At 38.9% G+C, this 16,741-nt stretch overlaps 1 protein-coding gene across 1 annotated transcript; it reads right to left on the bottom strand.

The window, feature by feature from the left end:
- Positions 1 to 5,742: 5,742 nt before the first annotated feature.
- Positions 5,743 to 6,159, bottom strand: LOC147391321 (uncharacterized). The gene has a single exon (XM_086459049.1). It carries the CDS (start codon positions 6,157 to 6,159, stop codon positions 5,743 to 5,745), a length of 417 nt encoding a protein of 138 aa, XP_086315175.1.
- Between the last annotated feature and the right edge of the window lie 10,582 nt (positions 6,160 to 16,741).

Genomic DNA, 16,741 nt, shown 5'->3' with positions numbered 1-16,741 from the left:
TTGGTTTAGACATGGTTCTTCCAACAGGCGCATGTCTATCTATCGGATGATTACGTCTACTAGTGTTACCTGGTCCTCTTCTTTTGAAGAATTTTTGAAATCTTGAGGCTAACAGGGCTAAGTCTTCCTCATCCGAGTCAGTCTCTTTCTCCTCTTCAATCGATATCTTCCTATGATCATGGGAGGAGGATTGAGATCCGATATGCGATGTTCGCTTGGATGTAGACTTTGAGGAGGATGTCTTTAGGACCTGAGTCTTCCCTTTTGAGGGAGGCCCCTCGAGATGGAGTTCGAAGGTAGTGAGAGACCCCATAAGTTCCTCAACGGTCATTGCTTCCACATCTCGGTATTCCTCAATTGAGGTGACCTTAGAGGCAAACCTCTTGGGTAGAGATCTTAGGATTTTTGCACAAATTCTACCTTGAGGGACGATTTCACCTACATAAAACATAGAGTTGCAGATGTCACTTAGACGTGCGTAAAACTCTTGGACAGTTTCGCTTTCCTCCATTTTGATATTTTCAAATTGGGTGCGGAGGAGTTGAAGTTTGGATTTTTTCACGATACTTGTGCCTTCGTGAGCGGCTTCTAGAATTTTCCATGCTTGCTTAGCCGACTGACACGTGCATATCCGTTGATATTCATCGTCGAAAATGGCACTCGTAATGGCATTTAGAGCCTTGTAATTGTTCCTACTATCTATTTTGTCTTGTTCTGTCCATTTCCGTGATGGTCTTGGAACAGACGTAGTGACACCATTCACTTCGATGATGTCAACGGGAGGTTCCCAACCTTCCTCAATCATGTCCCACACATCTCTACTTAGTGAGTTGATGTATATCATCATTTTATTCTTCCAGAAGGCATACTTAATACCTTCGAACATGGGTGGACGAGCCGAGGACCATTTATCGGCTCTAGACATGGTGAAAGGACACGGATCACTCAGGGTGGTTAGACCTTTATAGAGCAACCTGCTCTGATACCAAATGAAATTACCAGCTTTGACAAGATGGTGACCTAGAGGGGGGGTGAATAGGACTAATTTAAAATTCTACTGAATGTGAATGTTGGGATGTGAATAAATTTTAATGTCAGGGAGCATCCACTAAAACATTCATGTAACAAGATATTCATGCAAGATATGATCAGTCATGATATGCATCCAAATTGACATAAAGATAAGAGAATCAGAGATAAAATATGATACACACGATTTATAGTGGTTCAGCACCCGTGCCTACATCCACTCCAAAGAGAACCCAAATTGATGGTTCTTGGTATTCACTAATGCTGAGGTTTTTGGTTCACCTTAAACCGCACACAGAATTTTTCGGGTTAATTCCGCAACCCTACAATTGAATGGACCATATCCACTCACAATCCTTGAGTTTTATACTTAGGAAACTCAGTAACCTTTGTCACTCAACTTGAGTCTGCAACTCAATCAAGTGCTTGATTTTGAAGAAGAAATCAAGTGAACTATTACTAGTGTGTTTTCAGAATTTAAGATACGAACAATCAAACTCACAGTTATGACAATTGAAGTGAGTGTGTTGTTCTTGGTTCTTCATTACTCCCTTCAACAATGGCTTCTTGCCTCGCTCGATGTTAGACTGCAACTCTCGAAGGATGGAGTAAGTAGAGCTTGATCAACTAAGACGTGATGGTTTGGTATGCATGGTTTTGATTACCCTTCACGACTCTTCTTCCTTCGTTAAGCCTTTTAAAGTATGCTTATTGGCTTGGGCTGAACTTCGAAGATGTTGATCAAAAAGAGAAGAGGCCTAGTGCTTTTCTTTTAAAGGAAGAGCTCTTAACGGCTTTCTGTCGGTGGCACCTGAATTGCAACGGTGGCACCGACCACTCATAACGGTGGAACTGTTAAGATCTTCATCGGTGGGACCGATGAATATTATATCGGTGGGACCGACAGATTAGAGCTTCTACCACCGATAGAAGATTTGTCGAAATATTCGGTCGGTGGCTGGCGGTGGATCCTTTACTCCTGCCGACAGCTTCTGATCCCCTTGAGATATACCTATTCTGATGCTCCACGGGAGATGATGTCCCTTGACCTTGATTGGTTTTGATATATTTTGGATTTGTCGTTGAGTTATGAGCGTACAACAATGTTTCTAGAAGTTACATCATGACATCACACGACTATCCTTGTAATTGACAAAACATGGTACTAACACATATGTCTATCCATATGAGGTCCGCAGACTCCACCATGCACGGTCTCGATTAAACATTGAGCTTCTGTTTCTGTTACACACCTGAGAAGGACCTCGTGGTACGACTTTTTGTATAAGACTCCACTACTCAAGAAGAATTGTCCTGCCAATCTCTAAATAGTCTTTCGATCAGTTGTTGTGGCATCGGGTGGGAAAGTTTAGTCTTCTAAGAATGCCTTGATGTCTATATACCATGGTTTTTTTTCAGGTTCTTCGATCTCCATAGGCAAACAATATGCTGGCTCGTTTTGAATACCAATCTCAAGAGGTCGACTATGGTATCTTCGGAGACACTGATCATTGAGGTTAGCGTAGCCAATGCATCTGCAAACTGGTTCTTAGCCCTCGACATATAAGTGAATAAGATTCGGGTAAAGTTTGAACTTAGATTTTCGAGATACTCATGAATAAGGAACTAGTCTCTACTCTCGGGTCTTCCATTCTCCCGTTGTTTAGTAGACTAACAAACTTGAATCTCCAAATACATCTATTTCATCCACTTCGAGGTCAATCACTACTTTCAACCCCACAATGCATGCTTCATACTCGACTTCGATGTTCGAACATTGGAACCTTAGTCTGATTGCAATGGGGATATGAATTCCATCTAGCTTAACCAAAACTGCCCCAATTCCATTTCCCTTTTGATTTACTGTTCCATCAAAATATATTTTCCAACTTTTATTTTCATCATCATCCTCAGCTTCGACAAACAAAATAGCTTCATCAGGAAAATTTGTCTTTAGTAGCACATAATTTGCAGAGAGTGCTCTGCTAAATGGTCAGCAATGGCTTGTCCTTTAATAGCTTTTTGAGTGACATAGGTAATGTCGAACTCAGATAATAGTTGTTACCATTTTGCAGTGCATCCCGTTAGTACCGGCTTCTCAAAAAGATACTTCAAGGGGTCCATCCGAGCAATGAGCATGGTTGAGTAATTAAGCAAGTAGTGGCGTAGTCATTGTGATGCCCAGATGAGGGCACAACACATCTTTTCGAGGGTTGAATAGTTCGCCTTGTAACTTGTGAACTTCTTGCTAAGGTAATAGATGGCTCGTTCTTTTCAGCCCGTTTCATCCTATTGTCCCAGTACACGGCCCCTGGAGTTTTCTTGCACAAAGAAGTACATCAACAAATGTCGACCCAATGTAGGAGGAACTAGAACTGACGGCTTAAGAAAATATCTCTTAATCTTGTCGAAAACTTCGTGACAGTCTTCATTTCATTCTTTCGGCTCATTCTTCTTCAGTAGTTTGAATACTAGCTTACAGATTGGCGTTAGTTGTGCGATGAACTGACTAATGTACTGAATTCTCCTTAGGAATCCCCTGATCTCTTTCTCTGATTTGGGTGGCTCCATATTTATGATGTACTTCGTTTTAGTTGGATCGATTTCGATGTATCTTCTACTGACAATGAACCCCAATAGCTTTCCTGATGTGGCCCCAAATACATACTTTGCTAGATTAATTCTTAAACTGCACTTCCTTAATCGATCCAACAGTTTCTTCAAGTTTATCAGATGATCCTCATCAAGATTGGATTTAGCTATCATGTTGTCCACGTACACTTCTATCTCCTTGTGGATCATGTCATGGAACAAAGCAGTCATAGTTCATTGATAAGTTGCCCCAACATTTTTGAGATTGAATGGCATGACCTTATAATGAAAGGTACCCCAAGGTGTGATGAACGCAGTCTTCTCTTGGTCCTCTTCTTCCATTTTTATCTGATTATAATCCGAGAAGCCATCCATGAAGGAAAACATATCGTGCCTAGCTATATTATCAATCAGAATGTCGATGTGCGGTAATGGAAAGTCATCTTTAGGACTGGCTCTATTCAGATCACGGTAGTCCACACACAAGCGTACTTTCCCATCTTTCTTAGGTACAAGAATGATATTAGCAAGCCACTCAAGGTAGGTGGATACTACGAGAAACCCTACTTGGAACTGTTTCATTACTTTTTCCTTGACCTTAAGTGCCCATTCTGATTTCAATCTTCGTAATTTCTACTTGATTGGCTTACTTTCCGCTTTGATAGATAACTTGTGGATGATTAGATCTGTGTCTAAACTAGGCATGTCTTGATAGGACCATGCGAAGACATCTTGGTACTGATGTAAGAACTTTGTCATCTCCCTTTTCTGCTCAATCGTTAATAGGGCTCCAATTTTGATGATCCATAGGTCATCTTCGGTGCCTAGGTTCACTGAGTTTGTATCTTCTATATTTGGCTGAACACCATTCTCGTGACGATCTATGAGTTCTTTGATTTCTTTTGGAGGATATTCAACTTCTTCCTCTGACTCTTCTTCAATCCCCAGAGATCAAAGTCAAGCTCGAGGTCAAAGTTGTATTCATCTCCTTCAAACTCTATTCTGTCACAAGGCTCATTCAACTGAGGAAATTCTTTGAAAACGTTTGGTGTTTTGAGATTTTTGATTTTTTTGAATTTTGGAAATATTTGATTTTTTTAAATTTTGTAGCATTTTTATTTTTTTGAATTTTAGAAGATTTTTATTTTTTTGAATTTTGAAAGATTTTTAATATTTTGGGATTTTGTGAATCATCTGAATTCTTGAAAGAAGATAAAGAAAAATTACGCAAATTCATTAGCAACAAAGGTGAGCCCCCAAAATAGTATTGCTCCGAGGACAAGGGCTCATTGTGATCCTCGAGCAAATGAGATTCCACTAATGGCATTCGTTTTTAGGCCATAGGGATTATGGATCCCATGATGGCCTCATAAGTGATTGGGTACTCTTCCCAATTTTTGAGGATTTTCCCCTCTTCTGTAAGATAGCTAGGTCGGAAGAGTGGCTCCCTTGATGGTTCAGATATGACCATCACCTCCGGTTGACTATTGCTAGATCCGAGTACAGTATTTGTAGGGTGGGTGGAACTACGACAGATCCCCAATCAATCTTGAAGGGGACCAGTGATTTATCTTCTTCGCATATTGCGACTTCTGCCTTTGCAGGCTCTTTTTCTTCTTCTTCTTGACTCCATTCGGAATCCCCTTTGAACAGGATGTCCATACCGTCCATGAAGGACTGTGGGGACTCAACAAATGAGTCTTCTTGCCATTGAATGGGCTCGATACTTACAACACTTGGTTCTCTTGTGTGGTTTGTTGACAATGGTTCTGACAGATCATCTGGCCTTTTTTGTGATCGTGGGAAGCTGACGCTGATGTGTGGTACCTTTCCCAAGTTCCACACATTAGGCTCTCGATTTTGTTTTCGTGCAAGTCGGACCTCCCTCTTCTTATCATTCATGTCATAGATGTCTTTCCTTGTAGGCTTGAATCCAAGACCAAAGTAAGGAGTGTGTTTTTGTGTGTTGATCAAAGTGGCCCTACCTTTTCCCTTAGGCCCTAGCCCTTGTTTCGGACGATACCCTATCTTCTTCATTATTCGGTCGATCATCATATTTGCTTTTGATAACTCTGCCCTTGTCTTCTATTTTCCTCTTGGGATATGGTTGATAGATGTGAACTAGAAGGCGTGATACCCCTCTTTGTCTCCAGTCATTTCTATATCAATGTAAGGCACGTCTGGTGATCCGTCGATTGGTATGAGGTTCTCTGCGATGACAAAAATAACCCTTTGTCCCATGATAAATTTGACTCGCTGGTGCAAAAAAGAAGGAACTGCTCCTGCGACATGGATCCAAGGTCTTCCAAGGAGGAGATTGAATGCAGTGGGTATGTCTAGGATCTCAAATGTCACTTCGAATGTACAGGATCCGATGATGACAAGGAGGTCCAGTTCCCCTAGCGACTCAGTTTTCCTGCTATCAAAAGCTCTAACTGTCCTTCTAGTTTGCCTGATGTGAGACAGATCTGCATTTAGCTTGTGTAGAGGACAGACATTAAGAGCCGAACCGTTGTCAATCAGTACCCTTGCTACCATCATACCTTTGCACATTACCATAATGTAAATGGCTCAATGTGTCCACACTCCCCACTGATAAGTTCATCCTCTGTGAAGACAATCAGATTGGGGGTCATGATCTGACCCACTGTCTTTTCCAACTCTTCTGGTGAAGTAGTCTCAGGTACATATGCACTACTAAGGACTTTGAAAAATGATTCCCGATGATGCTCTGAGTTTAATGGTAGGTCAAAGATACTGATTTGAGCTGGCATTCTGTTCAACTGCTCTACTATGTTATACTCACTCTTTCGAATGAGTTTAAGGAAGTCCACTGCTTCTTTGTCGGTTATTCGACTCTTCTTCTTTCTGACTCTCTCTACAGTGTCCATTCTTCTTCCACCAATTTTTCTTTTCTTTTTTTCTTTCATTTTTTCTTCTTTATCTATCTACTTTTTTTTTCTAGCACTTTGAAACACCTCCCTGATCTGGTCATATGCCCAATATCTGTGACCATAGCCTCTTTCGGCTTTTCAACCCCCGTTGATGTGACAATCATTGTCTTGTAACTCCATGGGACGATTTGATTTGAGCAGTATGGAAAAGGTTTAGGGGATATGATGGTCATGGGTTGAGGTTCTGATTTCAGATTAAGGATAAGAGTTGGTGGGCTAGGCTTGATGGTTGGTGTAGTGTTGTCAGAGATTTGTGGGTTAGTATGGGATAGGACGAGAGGTGGTCGGAAGGAAAAACTTGAGATTTGAGAGTTTGGTGCAGTGCATGGTATGATAAGAAGTGGTCGAAAATAGGAACTTGAAGTTGGTAATGTGTAGGGTATGATGAGTAATGGTCATGAAGGATTCAAAATTTGGGAGTTAGAGTGAATAGTGAGACTGGCCATTCTAACTGGGAGTTGGGATGATGACTGATTTGTTGCGTCTTAAGGTACGGCATTAATACTTGAGGACGTTGATTCCTTTCTCGAGTTGACTCTAATTTTAGAATCGATAGGTACTATCAACACTGAAAGGGTCAAAGCTTGGTTCGTCTCTTTCTATGGCATTGACTATCGGTCTGTTGCCTCCCCCATTGTGTAGATAACGGGTTCTAATTGATATTCTGCTGAGGCGCTTAGGGTGCTGGCCCATCTAGGATTATTATTTTCCTGTCTATCAGGTTTTGAACTTGATGCTTAAGTTGCTAGCATTGGTCGGTGGCATGCTCCGGTGCACCCATATGAAACTTGTAGAATTGATTGGGATTGTACTTTGGTCCCTTTATCGCCTCAGGGTTTGGCTGCCTTTTGGTGAGATATTCTCCCCTGAGTAGTGCTGGGAGTAGTTCTGAGAGAATCATAGGCAGACGAGTGAAGACTCGAGGGATCCTGTTGGGTCTATGCTACTCGGTTTGATGATTCTGGGCAAACTGTGGGTTCTGACCAAATACTGGATTTTAACCAAACTGAAAGGCTTACGAAATAGGTGCTACTTGAGGTAGATTAACTCTAAACGGGACTTGAGGAGCTGGTGGCCTCTGATTCGTTGTGAGTGTAGGGATGAAAAAAGTTCGAATAGGTTGTACATTGTTAACATGGGCTTCATCCTCCACCCGATCTGCCACTTGGATCAAAGACAAGAAGCTGGCAGTCATATGGCTCACTAGATGAGTATAGAATGAATAGCCTAGAGTAGAGATGAATATAGTATTCATCTCTTGTTCAGTCATAGGTGGTTTTACTTTGGAGGCCGATTCCCGCCATCTTTGTGGATACTCTTTCACACTTTCCTTCGACTTCCGTGTCATTTTTGCCATGTCATTCCGATCTAACCCCATATCTGTGTTGAACCTATACTCTTCTGAGAAAATTGTAGCTAGATCCTGCCAACTTTTGATTCGAGAGTGATCCAATTGAGAAAACCATGAAAGGGTCGTCCTTGTTAGACTCCTTTGAAATAGCTGAACCAACAACCTGTCATCATCTCCAAACTGGCACATAGATCCATAATAGAGCGTTAAGACAGAGGGCACCCAATGCCATTGTATTTCTCGAAGTCGGGATACTTGAACTTTGGTGGCAATGATGCATTAGGATATAGGCATAAGTCTCTAATCCTCATTCCATTTGTGAAGTCATTGCCTTTCATCCTTCTGATCTCTTCCTCGATTGCCTCGAGTTTGCTTGCAAGTTTCTCCTCTGTGGTACTCCTTACCTCAGCTGTCCTGAATTCACATTCTTCCTCTTGAATATCCTCATGTCATGGTGGATTACAGTGAATGTGAATTGGGGGTCCTTGATTGGTAGGAACGGTAGGTGATAAGGTATTCTGTGCTTGTGGAGGCTGTTGTTGCAATTGCTCTGGCATAGCCTGATTTGAGCTAGAAGCTTGATGTTGGATAGCTTGAATGATGTTTGGATTTTCCATTAGCAGATCTAGAATCTTGTCGTGTTTTTCCAATGCCTTTACCATTATATCTAGCTTCGAAGTGAGATCTGTTATTACTTCTGTCACTATCTACTGAGGTTGCTCTGCAGTGTTCATGATCGATTGCGAGCGTAGAAAATATGGAGGATTGTCAAGTGGCAAGTACTTTTTTCTAAGTCGTTTTGCCACCTTGTACATACAGAAGACCAAACGTTATTGTCTTGTTTACAAAAAGGAACATGCATGACGTTTTATTAAGTTCAATAATTATTCGAAATAACACCCAAAAGGAAAACGTAGTTTGTTAGCACGGAGCTGGATCGTTTGAGAAAAAATAATTACATCAGCACGAAGCTGGCATCAGTACGGAGTTGGAAGAACATTTTGAGAAAGAATTACAGCAGTCGGAGCAAGCATTGACACGGAGTCAGTATAATTAAAAAGCGATTACATTAGTACGAAGCTAGCATCAGCACAGAACTGGCATCAACACTGAGTTGGTAAAATATTTTGAAAATAAATTACATCAACCGAAGTTGGCATCGACACGAAGTTGGTAAAATAAAAAAAAATTCATCACCACAGGACTGGCATCGACACGGAGTCGGTAAAACATTTAAAAAAATAATTACATTAGTCGGAGTCGGTATAATGAAAAGGCAACTACATCAGCACGAAGCTAGCATCAGCACAGAGCTGGCATCAACACGGAATTGGTAAAATATTTTAAAAAGGGAATTTCATCAATATAGGGCTGGCATCAAAACGGAGTCGGCAAAACATTTTGAAAAAGAATTACATCAACCGGAGCTGGTGAAAGCGCCCTCAATCCGTGGGGTGCGCGGATCCGTTTTTGACCCTTTAGGTTTGGGAGTCGCCACCTAGTTATTACGGTCTAGGAACCGATCAATGACTCTAAAAGGTAATAAAAAACTAATCTACGAAAAATAAGAAACTAAGTTCGGGGATCACGTTACGGAGTTGGAAGGTGTTAGGCACCAACCCCGCCTGGCAAACGCCGGTCTCTACTAATTCCCAAGTAGAACTACATTGCTTAAAAAACCTAATCAATAAAAAAATAAAAATACTTACCTTTTCCAAACGCAACGATTTTCTTTTCCCTCAGATCCAACAAAAAATTACTTCTTGTACAATATTTCTTGCGTCGTTCTGTCACCGGATCTGATTTCTGATCTTCAAGTAGAAGTATCTCTTTCTTAGATCTGAATTCTTCGGATTTGTTTATGGGTTTTGGGGTGTTTTTGAAGGGTTTCTAGGTATTTTTCAAGCTAAAATAAAAGTATGGGTGTTAGGTAAGGAGTTGGGGCTTCAAAATTGAGGTTTATGGGAGGTTAGGGAGGCTTTTTGACCAACTTCTCTTAGGATTTTTTATTTCATACGAAAATAGGGTATGGGGACCTCTATTTATAGATTTTTTTAAGGGTTGATTTAGATAGAATTAGTGTTTGATTGTAATTCTTTTAGTTAGAGTTGTGTTTTAGTTAGACTTGTTTTAGGTAGAATTGTGTTTTAATTAGAATTATTTTAGATAGAATTATTTTTTAGTTAGAACTCTATTAGATAGAGTTATTATTTAATTAGAATTGTATTATGATTTTGACTTTTGGTCTTATTTGATTGACTTTTAATATTTTGACTTTAGTCTTAATTGATTGACTTTTAATATCTTTGACTTCAGTCTTACTTAATTGACTTTAATTTTGACTTTAGTCTCACTAGATTGACTTTAAGATTTTGACTTTAGTCTTGCTTGATTGACTTTAAATTTTTGGAGAACCCCCCTCTATTATATCTTTAATTCTTTGGACCCCCAAATGGAGGGGTCCTTAAAGAAATATCTCACGAACCCTCAACAATTTTTCATGAGAGTCCGATTGATCAATTTTTTTAGTTCAAAATTTTAAATTAATTTCATTAATGTTTCACTTTAATTATTTAATGTTTTATTTATTAATTTCAAAATTTTTACTTATAAAAATTGTGAAATTATCATTTTACCCCCGGAGATGACTTTTCACGTTTTAAGTCAGTTTTTAATGTTCTAGGATGTTTTAGAATCGATTTTTCATAAGGAATTCAATGGAAATATTAGTTCGTGTCATTTATGAATTTTTTTGTGTGAAATGGTCATGAACTTTATGAGGGGCATTTTCGTAATTTTATCGAATTCTGTTAAAATTGGTGAAATGATTTATTTGGTTTCGATTTGTTGTTTTATGTGTTTGAATGTGTTTCCCTAAGCGTAACGTAGGCTCTAGGGATATTTTAAGGTTAGGGGTATTTTGGTAATTTGATCATTTTTAGTGATTTTTATCATGAAGCTTCTTTTTGGGTCTGCAAGATGATGATTTCTATGTTTCTAGAGTCGTATTTTCCTAGCGTAGCGTGGTTTCTAAGGTTTTGTCAGTTTGAGATACATCATCCGGATTTCTGAAACATTTCTGGTAACAAAATAAAGCAATGGAATAAACATCCATCATTGGGAATCATTACGATCGGGTTGACGAGTTGATTAATCAGGTGAGTACAGAAATGAAGTGTCTACAGATGCCCCTCTTTGGCAGAGCGTTGAAGCAAACTAGATAGCAAATCTATTTTGGTAGATAGTGCGATATCCGAATGCCAAAGCTAGTGACAATTCATTTTGCAGTCTGATTTAGCAATTCGTCGAGGTGTTCGGATCCTTGAGGGTAAAGCTCTCCCCGAATTAAAAGGTTGTCAGGTCCTCGAGCTTGAACTCTCACTGACTATGTCAGATCCTTGAATTTTAAAAAATTCTCCCTGACTAATGCAAAAGTGCACGTGTGTGCCATGGTGTGATGCTTACTGAGTAAGAATGTATCAGGTCCTAGAGATCTTCTCTCACTGACAATAATGATTCAAAATTGAGATGCACTTATGCAATGAAAGCAATCATGGCAAGGTTGAACACTGAGGTAATTGGAGTCATAAAATTGTAGGAACTTCGTTAAATCCTATTTGAAATTCTTTTTTAGAGTTCGAAAAAGTATGAGTCTCGTTTATCGGACTCGAGCTTATTATAGCCAAGCTTCTCGGGCTAAGGAACTTAAACAATCCTATTAATTCAATATGATTTCAAACAAAGCTGGAGTCTCGTTTCTCGGACTCTGGCTAAGGTTTACAGGAACTTAAACAATCCTATTAAAATTGGAGTCTCGTTTCTCGGACTCGAACTAAGGTTAATAGGCACTTCAAAAAACCTATTCATTCTATGATTCAAAAAGTTGGAATCTCGCTTCTCGGACTCAAGCCTAGGTTTGTAGGTACTTCAAAAAACTTACTCATTCTATGATTCAAAAAGTTGGAGTCTCGTTTCTCGGACTCGCACTTAGGTTTGTAGGCACTTCAAAAAGCCTATTCATTCTATGATTCAAAAAGTTGGAGTCTCGTTTCTCGGACTCGGACTCGAACTTAGGTTTGTAGGCACTTCAAAAAGCCTATTCATTCTATAATTCAAGAAGTTGGAGTCTCGTTTCTCGGACTCGAACTTAGGATTGTAGGCACTTCAAAAAGCCTATTCATTCTATGATTCAAGAAGTTGGAGTCTCGTTTCTCGGACTGGAACTTAGGTTTGTAGGCACTTCAAAAAGCATATTCATTCTATGATTCAAAAAGTTGGAGTCTCGTTTCTCAGACTCGAACTTAGGTTTGTAGGCACTTCAAAAAGCCTACTCATTTTATGATTCAAAAAGTTGGAGTCTCGTTTCTCAGACTCGAACTTAGGTTTATAGGCACTTCAAAAAGCCTATTCATTCTATGATTCAAAAAGTTGGAGTCTCATTTCTCGTACTCGAACTTAGGTTTGTAGGCACTTCAAAAAGCCTATTCATTCTATGATTCAAAAAGTTGGAGTCTCGTTTCTCAGACTCGAACTTAGGTTTATAGGTACTTCGAAAAGCCTATTCATTCTATGATTCAAAAAGTTTGAGTCTCGTTTCTCGGACTCGAACTTAGGTTTGTAGGCACTTCAAAAAGCCTATTCATTCTATGATTCAAGAAGTTGGAGTCTCATTTCTCGGACTCAAACTTAAGTTTATAGGCACTTCAAAAAGCCTATTTATTCTATGATTCAAAAAGTTGGAGTCTTGTTTCTCGGACTCGAACTTAGGTTTGTAGGCACTTCAAAAAACCTATTCATTCTATGATTCAAGAAGTTGGAGTCTCGTTTCTCGGACTCGAACTTAGGTTTGTAGGCACTTCAAAAAGTCTATTCATCTATGATTCAAAAAGTTGGAGTCTCGTCTCTCGAACTCGAACTTATGTTTGTAGGCACTTCAAAAAGCCTATTCATTCTATGATTCAAGAAGTTGGAGTCTCATTTCTCGGACTCGAACTTAGGTTTGTAGGCACTTCAAAAAGCCTATTCATTCTATGATTCAAAAAGTTGGAGTCTCATTTCTCAGACTCGAACTTACTAAGCTACGTTTCTCGGGCTTAGATTTATAGGAAGTTAAACAATCCTATTAATTCATTCTATGATTCAAAATCGAGCTCAAAGTTTGAATGATTGGGCCTTTATTAGCTTATCATGCATCTGGATTCATGATTATCATTGGACTTCATCGGACTTCTAAGTAAGATTTTTCTTTTTATCATGTGATTAAGAACAAAAACTTTAGAATTAAATGACCTTCAAAAATTCCCCTAGTTTCAAGGTTGGCTTTAACTGGGACTTGACTACGAGACTGATGGAATGGATTACGTTTGAAAAATATGGACTCTAATGTATGACAGATAGAATAACTGACATTCTCTTAAATTTAAGACTCTTAAGATTATCATATGTGCAATAAAGAATTGATCATTTTCTTTCGAATTTCTTTTGAAAAATGCTTGAGCTGGACTTAAAAAATCTTAATAAATATTAAAATAGAATATCTTCCTCTTCAAAGTGGTTGATGATTCTACATCTTCCATTAGCGAACACTTGAACAAGTAAACATACTTTTGAAGATCCTACAATGTTCAAGATGATTTCTGACTTTTTTGACTTCAACATTGTCTTCGTTGGATGTGAGCTCTTAGCTGAAAAAAGAATATTGTGACTTGAATGGTTCTGCATTTTCTAGTTTCTGCACAAGCTTCCTTTTGAATTTTTCTTCTTAATGGGACCTTTCCTCCCGTTTGATGAAGCCCTAATTTTTGCTTAGATCGCCTCTTCAAGTTTTCAATCTAGCGGGCCTTATTTTTCTTTTTCTGGTGATGCCTTGATTTTTGCTTAGGTCGCATTTTCAGGTTTTCAACCTAGCAGGCTTTCTTTTTTATGGTTATGCCCTAAATTTTGCCTAAATCGCCTTTTCGGGTTTTCGACTTAGCGGGCTTCTCTTTTTTTTCTTGATGATCTTGTATAACCAACTCGACAACTTCTCAGTTCCCTGCACCTTAACCGAGTCAGTTAGCATTCAAGAGGACTTAATAGGTGGGCTTAGGATATGGTTTAGAAAGAAAAGATATAAGGCTCAACTTCCCAAAATGCCCCTAGTCTAATATTTTCTTTTTTTGTTATTCTTTTTTTTCTAATGCCCCTAGTTTGGCATTCTTTTCTTTTTGTCAATTATGTTGATTCTCTTTTTCAAATGCCTCTAGTTCGGCATTCTTTTTTTTCGAACATTTCCATATGTGATGACACTTTTCTTAAGAGAATACATTTTCTTTTTGCGTGACCGGGCCTGAAGTAACTTCTCAGGTTACCTACGTACCCCAAATATTTCTTTTCTCTTTTAGGATCAGGTCAAAACGTAGTTCATACTAAGATTCCTTCCCAAGGTTGGTCGGCGTGGTTTAGAAAGAAAAGGTATTGATTTTTTTTTTTTTTTTTTAAAAGCTGCGAAGGGCTAAAGAAGGTTATATTTTTTTTTGGTAAGATAGGAAAATGATTCGACCAAAGGAAGCCTCCTTTGATGAATGCTGCTCGACTTGGTCAAAGTTTCAAGAATTTGATATCTGGATTACTTTGTCGAGTAAGGTATTCTTTTGAGAATGAATATTCTTCAGTCTTCTTTTGAGTTTTCTGACTATTCAACTCTTCTAAAACTTCGAGAAAATCTTTTATTCTCTTATGAATGAAACTCTCCTCTTTTGAGTGAGAAACATAGTAGATCCACTTATAAGTCTTAGCGTCTTTGTCGATGTTTTCAACTATATCATTTTTGACCGATAATCTTTGACTTTGAAATCACTCTTGACTTGATTTATGTTTTTGTGTAATTCATCCATATATCTTATAAGATCATGCAAGAAATATTGTTGAATTTCTCAAGTAAATTTACTATTCTCTCATGTTCTCTTGAGGATAATGTATCACCAATTTGCACTTCTTGAGTGTACTCTTTAATTTCAATATTTATCGAGTTTGATTAGTGAGCTCTAAGTCAATCCTCATATTAGATATTATGCTCAAATCATTATTACACGCATGATAATCAGAAGCTTCTATATTTTATTGGAATTGAAAAACATAGATTGACAAACTCGACTAAAACTTGAAAATTGAAGAAAGACTAACGTACCTGAAACAACTAACTGGATTTAAAGACTGACGAAAACTGAATTGAAACTCAAAGAAAACTAGGGACAATTATCTACAAAGAGAGAAGGTCTTCCTGAGTGGATGGACTACTTGGATTTGACATTAGTACTTTGACTAAACGACTCTTTTAAAGGATCCAAAATGACATAGATGAGGGTTTAGAACGTTTAGGGGCACTTATGATTAACCATCGATTCTGAAGGTTTGTCTCTTAACCACATGATTAAAATTTTGATATAAATTAGCCCTCCGATGGGAAATATCGAATCCAAATGCACTATAAATTTATATTAACCAAGAAAGTGAGAAAGGTTAGATGCGGGTCTACCCCTGATTGAGATTGAACCTTTGATTAGACAAATTAATTTGATCCTAAGATCGAATCTTTCTATACAAAGTGGTCTGGATCTTTAAAAGTGAAACCAATTAGTCCAACTGATTTGGTATTGATCAGTTTGATCCATTTGTCAATTGAGCCAACTGGTTTAAGTGGTTCAACTTAATCGGTACATTTCACCGATTGGGTCGGACCGATATTACGGGTTTTGTTTGATCAGTCTGAATCAGTTCACCCACTTACCTGTTTGTTGGATTAAATTGAGCAACCCGGGAACACCCATAGTCAGTTCAAGTCGTGACCTATAGGAAGGCTTCTAGACTATAGGTTTACTACGTGTAATGCAATTTATCTGGCCACCCTTGCCCAAGTACACCTATATACCTCTCGATACGTGGTGACTTGGTTTGATATACCGTATAGGTGATAATCTAAAACCTCAACTCACTTCTCTGAAGTCAAAAACAGCCAGTTTGATCTCCAGTTGAGAGGTGGCGCACGATACTGAGCAAGGGCCCACTTAAATACCTCTCGTCTAGAATAGACGTAGTCTATCCCCCTCGTACAGTAGGGTACAGCGGGGCAAGATCTCGCTTAGGCACTGGTTTTGACCAAGAAGTGCAATTGATATACTTAGATTATCTTTTACATACCTATGGGTACGAGTCAAGAGTTGTAGTTTTCATAAATGGTTTGGCATCCCACGAGGGGACCGACCACGTACTAGTACTACGTTGGCAATCGGGACATGTGACTGTGTGGCTCACAATAGGTCAAAGGCTCAGGTCGCTCCAGCCTAGGTGCATCAATATACTTCTCCGAATCACCTGATCAGACGGTATTGATGCCCGAGTTTGATATACCCTAAGGTACGTGACTGGAGTTGTGATTTTCATGAATGACGTCGCATCTCCGAAGAGGCCGGGTCACGCACTAGTGCCACGTTGGCTGTATGGGACGTGCAAGCGTGCAAAACAATAAACGTGCATGTGGTGTGTGCAAGGTAGGGTGGGGTGTGCCCGAGGCCTTTTTCAAACAAATGGGCCCATGGGCCTGATCATATCATCATACATTGGATTACCACATGAACATTATCCAAAACAAATACCAATCCAATCACATCATTAAAAAAAAGGCACATCAAGATCACGGCAATTTCAGGTAAGTAATCAACACCAAGACTAATAATCGAATTCAAAATTAGAACAAGCATGCAATTTTTAATCTAAATCAAAATTTTTTAGATGGTCCAATCAAGGTCCCTTTTAGGCGATTCAAAATAATTTGAGA

Source organism: Akebia trifoliata, chromosome 11 (assembly GCF_017979445.1).
Source record: "Akebia trifoliata isolate Shusen 1 chromosome 11, ASM1797944v1, whole genome shotgun sequence".
NCBI classification, from domain to species: Eukaryota; Viridiplantae; Streptophyta; class Magnoliopsida; order Ranunculales; family Lardizabalaceae; genus Akebia; species Akebia trifoliata.
Note: the sequence above shows the minus strand (reverse complement) of the source record. Positions and strands in the feature narration are given on the sequence as shown.

Bases quoted from the DNA above. Each gene is read 5' to 3' on its own strand.
- LOC147391321 (XM_086459049.1), bottom strand. From the start codon at position 6,159: ATGGTAGCAAGGGTACTGATTGACAACGGTTCGGCTCTTAATGTCTGT.